This window comes from Lineus longissimus, chromosome 3, assembly GCF_910592395.1.
Source record: "Lineus longissimus chromosome 3, tnLinLong1.2, whole genome shotgun sequence".
Lineage (NCBI taxonomy): Eukaryota > Metazoa > Nemertea > Pilidiophora > Heteronemertea > Lineidae > Lineus > Lineus longissimus.
The window spans coordinates 9397018-9412295 of record NC_088310.1 but is presented as its reverse complement, the minus strand read 5'-3'; the positions used below and the strand labels follow the sequence as shown (position 1 = coordinate 9412295).

The 15278-nt window shown below is 39.1% G+C and overlaps 1 protein-coding gene across 3 annotated transcripts in view; it reads right to left on the bottom strand.

Moving 5' to 3' along the window:
- LOC135485699 (serine/arginine repetitive matrix protein 1-like) overlaps positions 1–15278 on the bottom strand; it is a 148875-nt gene that overhangs the window by 45444 nt on the left and 88153 nt on the right. For all 3 annotated transcript variants that reach the window (XM_064768090.1, XM_064768088.1, XM_064768089.1), the window contains one exon: positions 9914–10879. In XM_064768090.1, the coding sequence (XP_064624160.1) occupies positions 9914–10878 (965 nt within the window). In that variant the 5' untranslated portion in view covers position 10879. The remainder of the gene's footprint in view (positions 1–9913; positions 10880–15278) is intronic.

Sequence of the window (15278 nt, the reverse complement as noted above, 5' to 3'; positions counted from 1 at the left end):
AGCAGAACACAAAGGAGAAGAATTGCAGATGGTAGCATTTTTGCCTCAAATGGTAGTTAGTACTTCCTACTTCCTATGAGTTCAGCATCCTTATTTCATGGAAAGGTAAAGCCAAATGACCTCAGAATGAGATTCAGATCTTTTAAGATGTGTTTATTGCTGCCTTCAAGCAAACTCTGCGACTGAAAGCGAAATGGCAAAGTCACCTCAATATCGGCACGTTCAAAACTAATGGTAAATTGCAATTTCGTCATTACAAAAACATCGTAAAATATTGAGTAATGTTTTTCACACTCATCCACACATTCTGTTCTCATTAAGTGTCGCGATCACAACCTGTCGGCACGTCAGCCTAAATAGCTTAATGAAAGTTGAAATTAGCCCCGCTACGGATGAGACACAGATTGAAAGTTGTAATGCGCCGAAAGGCATTGTTAAATCCTGCTCTTTATCGCGGAGGTGAGAGCTTCCTGAGAGCTTTGCCAGTTCGCAAGGAGATTATGAGAGTTAGAGTCGGAGACCAGGTGTTCTTATCCTAGGGCATTAGAAATCGTCAGCTTTGATTGACAAAATCTCATATGACTCGCTCCTGTCATGCAGACACTCCTGTCACACAGATTATCAGGGGAATAGACTAGTTTTTATTTCTCGATTTTTTTTTCCACTCGTCTTCGAGGCATTCCTCAGGTGTTGTCACCTTTGCGGTGCAAAATCCCACGAGACCATCCTCCCATAGCAGGTTGATTGCTTTTAAAACACACGCAAACAAAGCTCTCTAAAAATTTGGAGAACTATTTTGGCCAATTCACTCTGGTGACTCAGACTGATTTTTCAATATGGGAACTATGTGTCCTAGATCTCGCCCCCATTAGTTCCTCTGAGGTTAGATTGGGAAATACGACCAGCAAGTATAGTATACCACACAGCCTGTCATCTTCAATCCTAATAGTTATTTATCCATGCCCTCTTCAGCAGCATTGCCAAGGAGATGATGAAGTCGATACTGGGTCTCTCCCCCTCCGATATCAGCGCTAATATCAAAATACATAACATTCGATGTTTGGACTAGTCTGGAGGAGTGTTGAACAACAACACTGGCTAATAATGAAGAACTGAGATTGGTCTTTGACAGGTTTCAATACCATGCTGTATACATCTATGATTAAGGATGCTTTGAAGGGCAATGGCCAATAATGAAGTGCTCAGAATCGTCCTTGACAAGTCTTGATACTGGGCAGTATAGTAGTATATAGATCAATGCGTTGGAGGACTGACATCGCTTTGAATGGCCACCGCTAGTAAATGAAGAGCTTAGATTGGTCCTCGACAAGTCTTTAAAGGGGTATGCGGTTTGTAATTGCTGGTGGTTCAGGAATAAAAGTTATATACAATGTTGTAGTGCAGTTATCATGCATATGAATTTGATGAAACTTGGCATAATAGTATTTGTATATCTGTCGACGCAACGGCAATCCTCTGTGAAATTTTTATTTAGTCAAATTTTCAAATTCAATTGCAAATTTCAATAGGCCCTTTGCCAGATACACCGGTACCACCTAGGGTCGGACTATCAAACCATCTTTACAACAGATCTTCATGGTAAAAGACACCAGACAATGGCTCGAGAGGCATTGTCTGGCGTCATTTACCGTGAAGGCCAAGGGAAAGGGCCTATTTTTTGCTGAACGGCATAAGCCTTTAATGGTTGACGATAAGCACCACAATTTTGGCTGTAAAGTGATTAGAACTCTTTTAAAATGAAGTGAATGACAATTTCAAGGGTGGGAGTCTGTTCTTTGTTTTCCAGAGAAGAGACTCCAAGGCTTTAAATGGGCATTCACTTCATTTGGAAACAGTTCTAATTGCTTTAGGATGTCAAGTTCTAGCCAAAATGGTGGTGTCTATATGGTCAACTCTTAAACAATGCATTATAGAAGCAACATAGATCTCTCTGTGGTGTTGCTTTAACAACAATGGTTAAGAAATGAAGATAATATGAGATGACTCCTCAACAAGTATGAAAACCATGCAGTGTAAAAGCAATATAGATCTTTCTAAAGGAGCTCTATCTCAACCCTGCTGCAAAACAATGCCGAACATCAAATCAACTGAGAGAGTTAGTTTATCGAATAATGCCCATTAGAGTAAAATTGAAATGAACATCTAATGTCCCTGCAGACGAGATGGAAATATTTGATTAGACCGGCATCAGATAGCGAAATTGGAGACTATGCTTAATCATGCCATTCCATGATATATCATATGCATGGCGTGATGCTCAATGGAATCGCATTGTCAGTTATACATCATTAACCAAAAGGTGATGTGTTTTGAGATATGCTACAGAATTGAAGGACTAGCCATGATTTGAACAGAGATGGCTCAGGTATTAAATGAGAACAGTTACAGAACACTGACACAGGCAAAGTGTTATTTCAGATGCGGGGTATTATCAAAACACATTTTATTGTGATGAAAGGAATATTTTTAACATAAGAATTTCCTCTCTGATATACCCCTTTCATTGTATTTTGGCAGATATTTCAGCAGTGGCAAAGTTTACCCCAGAGCTGAGTTGCTCAAGTCCACGTTAGCTTTAACGGAGTCGCTAAGTCTTAAAGTGAACATTTAATGGGTTAATTAACTGAACGAGATAACCATTACGGATATAACCTGGCTTTTGGACTTTTGAACAGCCGGGCCCATGGTTTTTGGTATCAAGTATACAACCTAACATTAAAAATTCACACTGGTATATACTTCTTGCTCTCATAAGATTCTCCAAGGCCACATGCGCTCCAAACCAAATATCTGTTTTGAGGAAATTGACATAGGAGCAGCTGAATTCACACATACATTTACCTACTTTGGAGGCATAATATACCAATTCTGATTTCCTTGTAAAGTAGTATCCGAATGGTCGTTTTATTGGTAATAACTTGACATATTGGCGAGGGTGTGCAGAATATGAAATGAACAATTTACTGCTTCAATGACTGAACATGTTTATTGAGTTCAGATACATGTTTCATTAAGAACCCTTGAGAGAACATTTTGAAAGGAATTGGTACTTCTTTGAAGGAGAGTAATAGTCTATTTAAATACAAATGGTTGGCACTGTATGAAAAAAAGCCAAAAGTGGTTGAGAAAATGTTTCTGAAACACCAACAAGACCTACATCACGCATGTCAGGCATCCATGATGTAGTTCTGAATACCCAAGTAATACAGCCAGAGACTGTTCATAGAGACCAACTTGTAATCAACCCTAAGTTATTAGAAGTGCTGCTCACACCACAAACAAGATCATTACTTAACAGTACCATGGTAATTTGTGTCAATGTTTACCAAAAATTGTACCAAAACGACCGGGACCTACCCAAGCATTCATTATGCTGTTGTAAACATCAAAGTAATCCAACGAAAGGTTTTCCTCGGAGACCAGCAAGCAATCAACACAACGTTCTAAGAAGTGATGCTCACAACACAAACGAGGTCATTTGTGTAAGAGTTTCTCTCACCACTTTGACCATGATTCCCCAAGGAGAGTGATCTCCAGTTCACTAAATCACGCAATGGTAAACAAACGAGTGATGCCAATGATTCCAAGAAAAAATTCGTAATCACACTTTTGGGAGCAGAAACATTCACCAACAAGAAATAAGGATCATTTCTTTTACCCTCAGCTGAGGAAACAGAAATATATCACATTTCTTCCACTTCTAGCTGAGCAAACAGATGCAGGGCACATTTTATCAACTTTTAGCTGAGCAAATAGAAATTGGCCACATTTCTTCTACTTCCAGCTGAGCAAATGGAAATAGGCTACATTTCTTCAACTTCAAGCTGAGCAAAAGGAAATGGGCAATATTTCTTCAACTTCAAGCTGAGCAAAAGGAAATAAGTAACATTTCTTTGACTTCTAGCTCAGGAAACAGAAATAGATCACATTTCTTCCACTTCTAGCTGAGCAAACATATACAGGGCACATTTATCAACTTTAAGCTGAGCAAAAAGAAACACGCCACATTTCATGACCGCTAGCTTCTTGACATTTACTTCGGAGAAACCCTTATCATGAATAGCCTCCAACTCACTCGATGAATAACCATATGGATCGATGACTTTGCATAGTGGAATAACAGGCCTGATTTAGTCCACTTCTTGCAGAAACGGATCAAACATATCGCTCATTGCTTTCAACAAACACGATAAAGGTTACCTTTTTCTTCCCTGGGGGTTTTGTTGGTCTTTCACGTTGGCAGAAAATCTGCTCCAAATCCTTTGGAATCAGATCAGACCACTCTAAATGACTAATGCCTCCCTTCTGTTCAAAAGCAACACCTACACTGCCTTTTGTGAAAAAGCTGGCAATTATTTCACATAAAGCATCTTTGGAGTAAAGGGCTGGTGATGAAGGTAAAGCGCATCTTGAACTACATGTCTCAGAGACAACAACGCCCTCTGTACTATCACAGGAGTATTACTTGTTATGGTGGCGGTTGTGGTGGTGGTGGGGAGGGGGGGGGGGAGAATGGTCAATGGGATGTCATATGGTGCCAGGAAATGCATCCTTAGATCAGGCACTGGTTTACAAGATGACAATATCAAATTATGACTCATAAGGGACTTTACCAAAGGTTGGCAGCAACAGTTATCCGTACAAAACAATAAGCTAAACTTTTGTGTATGAAATTTACATTTGCTGTTTATTTCTTGTACATTGGACTGGCAACTGCTGTCACCTTTTGCCGATAGAGTTCCTCGTTGAAACCAGTTCCAAACCAACAGCATGAGAACTAAATCAAATGGTAAGAAATGGGAATTATGTTAAAAAGTTCCGTGGAATTGTTATTTTGTGCCCTGCTTCTAAAAATTGTGGAACATCTCACTAAGCTGATGTTTAGCGCGAAGATGCAAATAGAATGTGAGAGAATTTTTTTTTTCAATGTTCACTCATCGATATTCTTGGAGCATTGCTAATCTCTAGGCGAAGATGTGTTTCGCTACTGGCATCGCAGCAACTTCAAAAACATTTATTCATAAATATTCTGATTTGAAATGACGTGGTTTGGTGTAAGAGTGATCAGGCATAGTCTGTCTAACATGTCTAATGAGTGGACGAGGAAAGCTGGCTCCAATTGCAAGAGGTTTCAGCTGGGTATGTCCAAGATCCGGTTCCATACCCCCAGAGGCCTTTTGAAATACCACCCTTTAATACTTCAGAAAACATTTCACAACGTGGTCAAAATTTAACAAGCCAAACAAAAACAGGAACGAACCTTGTGAGGTCTGTGTGCTCGAAAATTGGGATACCATATGCTGCTTTATATACTGTATATAGATATAGTACACTGAATACGGCAGAATCAGACAAATTAGGGTGAGTACGTATTTCTTCAGTGGTAAGCCAGTGGGTGGAGGCTACAGAGGCAATACCGCTGGAAGTTCAGTATGATTGAGATAGGCTCATGTTTAAGTCAGTCACACTTTTATTCAAGATCAAAGTAAGCGCTATTTGTGGCTGTGTACCAGAGATATGCCGATGAGAATGTCAAGGGGTTATGTAGGCTTAGAACAGAACAAACTGACTAAGACCTCCCTGGAGAATCGAAGGAACTGGGTGGTAAATCTGCCTCAAAATCTAATGTACCGGATGGCCTTGTGTCCTAGTTACCAGATAGACATGTGTTATTTTGGTAAATTTTAGCTGCTTTTTTGTGATGCAGACATTCACTGCTCGAAAAGTCGCCGGGCCTGGCTTGAATACACAAGATTTAGATAAAGATTCTCGGCAAGCAGGAGAATTGGAGAATTGATTCTCCAGGGTAAAGCCTTTGATATAAATATTGAACCATCTAATTTTAGCGCAGAAGCTTTATGCGAGGCAAGGGCACACACAATTCTCTTATACTTGAAGTTCAAAGCTCAAAGCGGAACAGTTTATACTGGTTCGACCAGCATTCTGTTGACGTTACAGAAGTACGAAAATGGGAAACAGCATTTTTCTCTCATCAACCAAAAATTTTTCAGGTTTCTTTAGAGCAAATTACACCGCATCAGAATTTATTAACAGAGACAGCAACACCAAACACCGTAAAGTGTTTGACAACATTTTTTGATGGGTACCATGAAATATAACACTGCCTTGTTGAATCTGAAGACATGCAATATGAGCAATCACCACAAAATGTCTACCAAAACCAACTTTCAGAAGCACAAAATCTTTTACAATTAAGCAAAGTAGCATCTTCGATTAAAGAGAAACGCCAAGAGCCAATTTACTTTTCAAAGCCAGCCTCCAATACACCATCATTAAATCTTGAATGCTGGGCAAAATTTCTTAGCTTTAGACTAACTACTCAGATAATTACAGGTAGTTACAACAAAGTGATTTAACCTAAAGAGGTCCTATGTCAAAGAGATGCTGATTTTGAGATGCAAGTGCAATCAAAACGGCTAAGACACCTGATCCCAAAGGACATTTATGCACAGGAACAAGCGACTAATGTGATATTTCAAGGCATTTAAAAAAAAAACTTCCTGGAGTTAAATATAGTTGATATACTGAAAGATTTCGTTTTCAAAAATACATAATACAATCTACTTTAATGTGCTCTTAACGATACTAGCTTTCAAGACGTTTTAATTTTCAAATATCTCTTGTAGTTTGCCATAGTTTTACCGGAAGAATATTTTTGACACATAAAAGCAAGTAAAAACAAGTTACGCTTGAAGATGCTAAGTTTTAAGGCAACTTTTCCAACAGTGCTTTTAAGCCATATTTTTACCGTAACTAATATTTCACAATTCTTTCAGCTCATCCGAGTGAATAAAAGTGTGATCTTGCCATCAAAAGAAGGTATGTTATAAGTCTAATGTCAAACAAATAAAAAAATTGAGATTTTAAATACAAGCAAAATCTGAAATATTTTTAACTGAAAGAGAGATGACACAACAGTTGCAATTTCTTTACCTTCAGGCAAGTTTTAATTCAAACTTTTTCAGTTTGTTTACAAAATGAGTTTTTCTTTCTCTAAATCTTCAGGATTCAAAATAGAAGCCATCTTGTAACCAACGTTCAAAAAATAAGAAAACGTGTCACCCAGCTATGCAAAGGTCGGACTAACGTAAAAGTCGTAACAGTCTCGTGATGAATGTTGCCTCCCTGGAGAAGTGCGTTTTTAGTCCAAGTGGGCGGATAGCTAGCCACACATGCGCCCTAAAAATCCACTCAGAAGTTTCGAGGTCATTACAAATATTCACTGTAACTACTTGTACATCATTGAAAAGCAGTACAGTTCCAAACTAACACTTTAAAGGGTCAAACAGACCATTGGAAATTCTTTTTAAATAATGAAAAGTCCAAGTCAAAGCCATTAGGAGGCAACAGCAACCAGTTCAAGCAGGGTCAGAACGACATCATCAATGATTAGAATTCCAGCCATGCGCAAGGAGGATGCTTCTCAGCATAGCCATACCATTAAACCTTTGAACTCTGATTTGGAATGCACAAAGTGGACAGGGAGGGATTCAAAGCTCTGATCAGTGGGGCCGGAATCTGGCACTAACAATATGCCTGAGCGAACTCAACAAAATTTGCAGACCCAAATCTCATTTCGAGGCAACTTTCAGGAATAAGTGGCAAGGATATTTGTGAACGCAGAGCATGCTTTATTCAGTCCTCTTCTAATTATCAATCATCCAGCATGAGCCGGATTTTTATCAGATTACCTCAATTATACTGAAATCTTTTCAACACTCGTTACCCTGAATTTGCACTAGCATGAATAATTGAGTCTTCGTAGTCAGATAATGAATCAAATGAACAATTTTCCCTGATCTTAAAATATCCCAATTAGTAAGCAGAAATCTTTCACACTCCAGCAGAAAAAAAACAACTTAACCTTATAAGTCACCTATCTTTGAATAACCAGGATACCCTGTATATCTAAGCCACACGGATATCTTTAATTTTTGCGAGTCGAAGTTGTTCTTGAAATCACAAAAACAAAATGGCCATAAAAAATTCATGGTTTACATTATCGCATTCAGTGCTCTTAAAGGCCTACACCACTCATATCATTGTGTTCTCTAGTGGCAGGTAAATAGAAGTATATTTGCCGTAGCTGTGCAGTCATTATGCATGCAAATTTGCTGAAACTTGGCATTTACAGTATTGGTAGAACAGTCAACAAAATGGCACTGCTGAAATTTACAGTCAGTACATACTTATGCGTCAATTGGAAATATTAAAATTAAAATTCAATTTTTAAACTTTTGAACGAAGTAGGCCTTTAACAAACAGCACAAATCCTTTGAATCTTAGCATCCGCCAGAGCCATATCGATTTTTGAAAAGTAGAATTACGCTCCTCATTTGCCATGTGGTGATGAGCTACATTTATTTCTTAATTTGCTACATTAATTCTTAAATTAACATCATTAGTAGAGTCATTGACTGAGTTCACACCGACACCAACAACTGTTATCATAATCTCACTGCATTCAACAACTGGCGAGGATAATTTTTAAAGTTGAAGAGAACACTTAATCTGCTTCAACATGTTCAAAATAAGGTGAAAAACATCATCAAATGTAAATAAATTTGTGACACTTATTGGATGTGGAATTTAACACTGAATGAAAATATGATTCCCGAAAAGTGGAAATTTTGTTGACAACAACAATTCAAAGTTAGCTTTAACACTTTCCCAATGCAGTGAAACTTCCCAATTGCCAACATAACTATTAACTGTCCGGTAATAAGGAGTTTTTGTTGCTACAACTTGTGACAATTATTGCTGCGATGAGCAATAAACAGATCGCTCATCTGCGAGCAAAACTGGTAATAGCTGGGTTTGACACTGATTGCCAGTCGGAGCGATCACTGTTTCTTGTTGCACGCAACTGCGATGACCACTGCAAACAAAGAGATCTTTGTCGGTCGCGGCAACAAAAATCGTTTGTCTACAGGACACTTTCCAGGAGGTCCCTAATATTGAAAAAAAATTCATTCCGATGTGTTCTACTGTTCACTTCATACGGAACATTAATCATAAAAACTTGAGAAAATCAATGAACTGTGAGAAAACGACAGATTTTGCCCCTAGCTACACAGCAAAATTGTCAAAGGATTATATTGTACCAGTTCTAATTCTGAAATAAAGAAAGTACAAGTATTTCACAATGTATTACTGTAATCCCCTTCACTTTTGCAGTACCCGTTATGCACTGGCTAAACAAAATTTTATACCAAAACGTGCCAAATAAAATGAAGTCGGGTGTGTAAGAACCCGGTGACCAATAATAATGTGGTCATTTCAAGAAAATCTATTAAATCTTCTGCGCACTTTGCTTGCGCGCAGGTCTTCAACGCAACAAATGAACATGTTTTCAACAAAATACATGTAGATGATTTGTGCAAATGTGTGTATCCCTCCATTGGTGATTTCAAACAAAGACATGACCATGATTTAGAAAACTTACAATTCCAGAAATTTTAATTGCAGTCTCATAGGCCGAAAGAAAGTAGATTGTTTTGCTGTAGGCCCTGACTCAGTCAAGAGTTAGAATCGGGCCATGCGAAGAATTTTAATAAAAAGATCGGGCCGCAGAAGAAATGTGATTACGTAACTGGCCTGAATTGAATGAGGTGGTGATCTGTGCCTCTGCGTAGGTAGGGGACCATAAACTTATCTCAATTGTATTTTCTATTTCAAAGGATAGCTGCGAATTTGCACGACTGACCTACTTGTGCATGATCGGCAGATGAACATAACCCGTAGACTCGCAGCAGCCCAAACAAGCGTGCGACGGACGAAATGCAAGGCCAACTTTTACGACGACGACGACGACGACGCTTAAGATAAATATTCCAACACCGGGACAATATGAATGGATTCATACTGATACCTTCGGCGTTGAGGCGGTGACGTCGCTTCAACTTCTTTCCGTTTGTGTTTACGTCGACGTTCCACTGGGCTCGTACTTGCGTACTCTGGGCTGCCGTTTGTGCTATTCCCACCGTCACTGCTGCTGACGGAATTCCCTGACAGGTTACCATTGTGGACGCCATTCCATTTATCGGTATTCCCATTGCGTGGAGTATCCTTTATATAAACTGCATGATTATTACGATGACCGTTTTGTTGCTCAAGACTATACCGAGCATATTTTACCTGTCGTTCACCTTCAGACTCAGGACTACGTGGACGTTTAACAGGCTCGTCAGAAGGATCCCGGACATAGCGAGGATCCCTCCTACGATATTCATCAGGATGGGAATTGTTTCTCTTCCTAGACTCCATTCTATCTTCACAATCCAAAGCACCATATTTATATCCCCGCTGCTCATCTCTTTCCCGATAAAATGTTCCATTGTCACTGAAGCCATTCCGCTTCCTAAAATTCATATTACCCCTGAAATTCATTCCAACATCATCGAACCCATTATCGAAATTCCTGTTACGCATCTGGTGTTTGAATACACCATTCCCAAAACCATTTACACGACTGTTTCCGTTTCGTCTCATTTGCATATTATTATTATCATGATTTCTGTTCATGCCGTTCTGCGGACGGCCTTTTTGTGGCAAAAGCTTGCCTTTCATGTTAACCTGGTTGCCAGGTTTTGGTCCATCGCTATACGATAGTTCAACACGAATCTTTGAGCCACTGAATGGCTTACCATCCAAGTTCCGGACACAATTTTTTGCATCCATATGATTGAAGAACTCAATGAAGGCAAACCCTGGAGGATTATGCGCCAACCATACCTTACGGAGATGTCCAAATCGGCCAAACAGTCTTTTAATCTCATCCTTTTTGACCGAGTCCAGAAGATTACCCACAAACACCTTACTTCTACTTTGCATCATTCTGTAAAGAGAAAGTTGAAAGAATGGGTCAGGTTATTTTCTAAAACATACCAAATAAAACAGTTTGGCAAAAAACCTTTAGAGTTAACCATACCATGGCAATGCCATGACTCACCTGTCCTCCAAATTTCAGAGCATTCGGGCCAGCAGGGTAAGTTTTATAGTCAAAAATGACCCAGAACTCCCATTGGATTTTCAGTAAAATTCCAAATTAAAAGTAGTTTTTTTTTAAAGTAGCAAAAATTGATATCTTGTTTTGCACATGCATTGAAACTTAAATTACTGTTATGCTACATCTTGAAAATTAAAGGCACACCAAATTTGCAATTGCAACATAAAATGGCAGTGAACATTACAATATGTTTACGGTACTTCTATTGACACAGCAATTCATACTTTCAAATTTTTGTTCACACATATAACATCTTGCAGCTCAAAGCAAAATTCACCCCATTGTATAATGCAGCGGTCAATGCAAACCCTGCACTCCCCCTATTCAGACGATCGACACTTGATCTGCAGTTAAATATATTTTGTTCACACAGGTTTTTAAACATTAGCATCCAGGACGTCACAACTTTTCATGTCAATAACTGACATCCTCTGCGTTTCGTGAGCGACTTCAAAAAGCGCGAGATGAATGCAGGCAATCTGCGTGATGATAGTAGCAAAAGATGAATATTTTTCTTTAGACCTTATAAAACTGAAAAGAGAGCATAAATACAACTTTATCCTGCCTTTATGCCCTCCAGCTAAGCTTGTTCAAATCACGAAACATTCAAAGTGTAAAATGTCTTTCTTCTTTAAGAATGTTTCATATGCAAATGGATCATTCCAGAGGAAATTATTTTATTGTTTCTGTAACCATGACGACGGCTAGAATTCGAACGGTAATCTCCCACTTTCATCATTTTAGAATTACTTCAAAATGAGCCGAATGTTGGGATTTTAGATGGTGATTTTTCAGTCAGATAAGCTACTTCAGCAAAGGCAAGATATAAGGGATCATTTCAAAATACCTTTGTCAGCCAATGAGCGGAAACGACAAGTTTACTGCCAAACAGACAAACAGATCACCTGGCCGAAAACAAAATGTCCTCTACTCTCAGAGGTCAGGAGCATATGACCCTCGGAGGTTGGGGAAATGAAAAGTTATCGTTGTGAAAAGCCAAATTTCACAGAGCGCCACCAGAGTTTAGGTGGAAAAGTTTCAAGTTGATAGCTCCAGTAGTTACTAAACGTGCCTTGCGACGATGGCGACAGAGGGTGGATGTTGCACCGTAAGTAAGCTAACGTTTTAGAGAGGTGAGCTAATCGCAGAAAGTACCAAAAGGCACAATGGCACTTTATGGCCATCATACCATAAAATATGAAATGTTGAACAATGAGGTTTTCAGATATATGCTCCAGAAACAAGATATACAGAAATCTCGGTAGAATTCAAGATGACGGCCATCCTGGGAGTATTATATGAAAAAAAAGAAAAAACCAAAATTTCGGTGATCATCTGCCCAGCCATTTTATAATAGGAGCTGTGCACACAGACAGACATACACGCAAACACCACCTGCCATAGAACACAATACGGTCCTATCCTTTTTCCTTCTTCGTTGCGGGATCATAAAGAAGGAAGCATGTCAACCTAATTTCTCAGTAGGTAATTCCCCCCAAACTACTTGCCTGCAGTGCTCTCAACATGAAACAACCAACAATCTGATTTGCTAACACCTTATTCAATTTCCTTGATATCAGAGTTGGCCACCCAAGAAATGTTCGTCCATATCTTCAGGCAACACCAACAGGTTTACAGAAATCTGTACCTTTGCACGCTCTCGTGATATAAAGGTCATTTAAGTTGAGACATGACATGACCTTGACTTTTGGAGAGCGTCATCGAATTCATTTTCTGAAAATCAAGTTTTTGTCAAGATTGGAGCTGATCAAAAGTTGAACTATGGTTGATGAATTGTATTGTGTAAAAATTCAGAGGACATTGGTAAATGGCAACTTTTGGCAAAATGTCATTCTTATCGATTGATTTGTTCGATTAAAAGCAATTGAACTTGCTTGTTGCCAGAGATATAGGTCTTTCTGTTGACTCTTCAAGTGGTCCAATCAATGTTTACTGTATGGTGACATGAATTGTCAAAGCTGTATATGGCGCAATGGTATCGACTCATCGGCTGGGGCTGACAATGCGTATTGAAAGTTAATTGCCGGCAACAGAAATCATTCAGGAAAAAAAATCGTCACATCTGCTGCTGGCATTATGCCTTTATGGACGACACAAGAATCAATAATGTCACGCACATTCACCATTTCAAAAGCGATTTCTTCGTCACGTTTAAGTGATTCGACCTTGACAACTCAATTTGAAGAGGTATCATTAGTTGTTTGATCAGTAGCAGATTGCTCATCAGTCTGGCAAGAATCCCCGATTTTCGAATTATCGCCAATCGGGCCGTTTCGCTCTTCACACTGACAGAATTAACTGCGTCCCTCAAGTCCAAGTTGTGCCAACCACTGCTTTAAATTTACCAGTTACAAGCAGTGTCTTTTCTAAAAATAGGCTTGTGCAAAAAAGCACGAAACGGACCATGTCTATGTTGATTTCATCGACAAACTTTCAATTTTCTCTGTCAATTGGTTTAACACCGCTTGACAATCAGTAAAATTGAGTGAGATATCACATATTTTTATGCAGCGTGTAAAAAGCTGTACATTTGATCACGTATCGGCAAAGCTAGATCTAGAATTTTCTGTGTACTGTCGGCTGTTTTATGGTAAATTTCGGAAATGTCGAGAAACTCGCAAAACGGGGGTCCTACCTTATTATTCATTACCTAAGCAACGGAAATGAATATCTGACATTTAAATCAAGTACTCAAAGAAGTCTGGTTATTTCTGACAGTTGAGAGACAAACTATCTTGATGAACTGCCAGTCAGCCCGCAAATGAAAAGGTTGAAAAGTGATATATAGAATATTGATGTCCATCTTTTATAGACAATTTGATATTTGATCTAGACCTAGACATGTCCTGGAAGCAAAGTCGGACCAATTTAGCTATTCAGATCTTCTAGACAGCGGTATGACATGAATATTGGGTGAGATTGGTGTCCTTGAACTTTGGTTGGCAACCAATCTAGGAGAGGTAAACTCAATTCAAATAAAAGGTGGCAGTGATGCTCTGAGAAGGCAGCCCCTCCACACTCTGTCACAAGTAAATGCGGTGTTGCAAAAGAGACTGTACACTGGTTTCCACATCAAATTGTTACTTTCAATGTCAAGGCACCGAGCTTGAATCCAAGGAAGATATTGACTAGTCTGGTGATATATCAGGCCAAGGCCAAGCTTCTCGATCGACATCAAAGCATTGATCTGTTTACCTCCAGCCAAGTGATACCCAACCCATCCTTCATCCGGAGCATCTTTAGAAGTGATACCGAGGCAAAGCGTTTTTTATAGGGAGGTACTCGGATAAGCCTCACCAATGGCAAAAACCAAATAGCTCACTATCGTGCTTATGTAAACCGACCTTAAGCTTCTTATCAATTTTTTCCAACTAAATCTGGACACGAAATAGAGAAATGGGGTGGAATAACAGCAGAGATATCCAGTTCATAGTCTGGGAGTCCACAGAGATTTGTTGAGCATTGCGAGTACAAAAGGTTCGTTGCTGGGAGCTGCAAAAGTCCTCAAAGATTAAACATTTTGTTAAAAATATGAAACTGTACTTGAATTTGAAAATTTGAAGACAGATATATAAATACTATTACCAAGTTTCCGCATAGTTGCATACATAATAACTGCCATACGGATTGAGTGTAACTGCATGTCAATACATATTCCTGACCCACGCTTAGAAACCAACGGTGAACACCTTAGGTTCCTTCAATCCTATGAGGGGCCACTCAAAGTAAACGCCAATTCATCTTTAATTAGCATAATCGAGTTCATGAATTAAAGCAATGCTGAAATGTTCATATTGGTGGCAAGAATCGAGGTTCCGCCATTCTTAAGGTTCAGCTCTTCATCACCTTGGACTGAAATAATGAACCATTATTTAAAGCGGCCAAACGTGAAAGTAAATAATCAAATAAATAAAGTCCCACGTGGAAGTGACTGACATGAATAAAAGACAGTCATTTCTACTCTTTACTGTAGCATCACCAGAATGTACTATAAAATGTGAGCTTATGGTGTTATATACCCTAATATCCCGCGAGAGAGAACATGGTGCTATTCCTTTTCAGAGGTTGCCAAATCCAAATCAAAGCCCTCATAGCCTCATAGCCCAGCCCAATTTGGCTTGCTAATCGAACTTGGGAGGCATGATGCAGGGATGATCCATCCAAGAATGACCAAGAGCCCCAGTTATTAAATAGGGACATGTCAGCA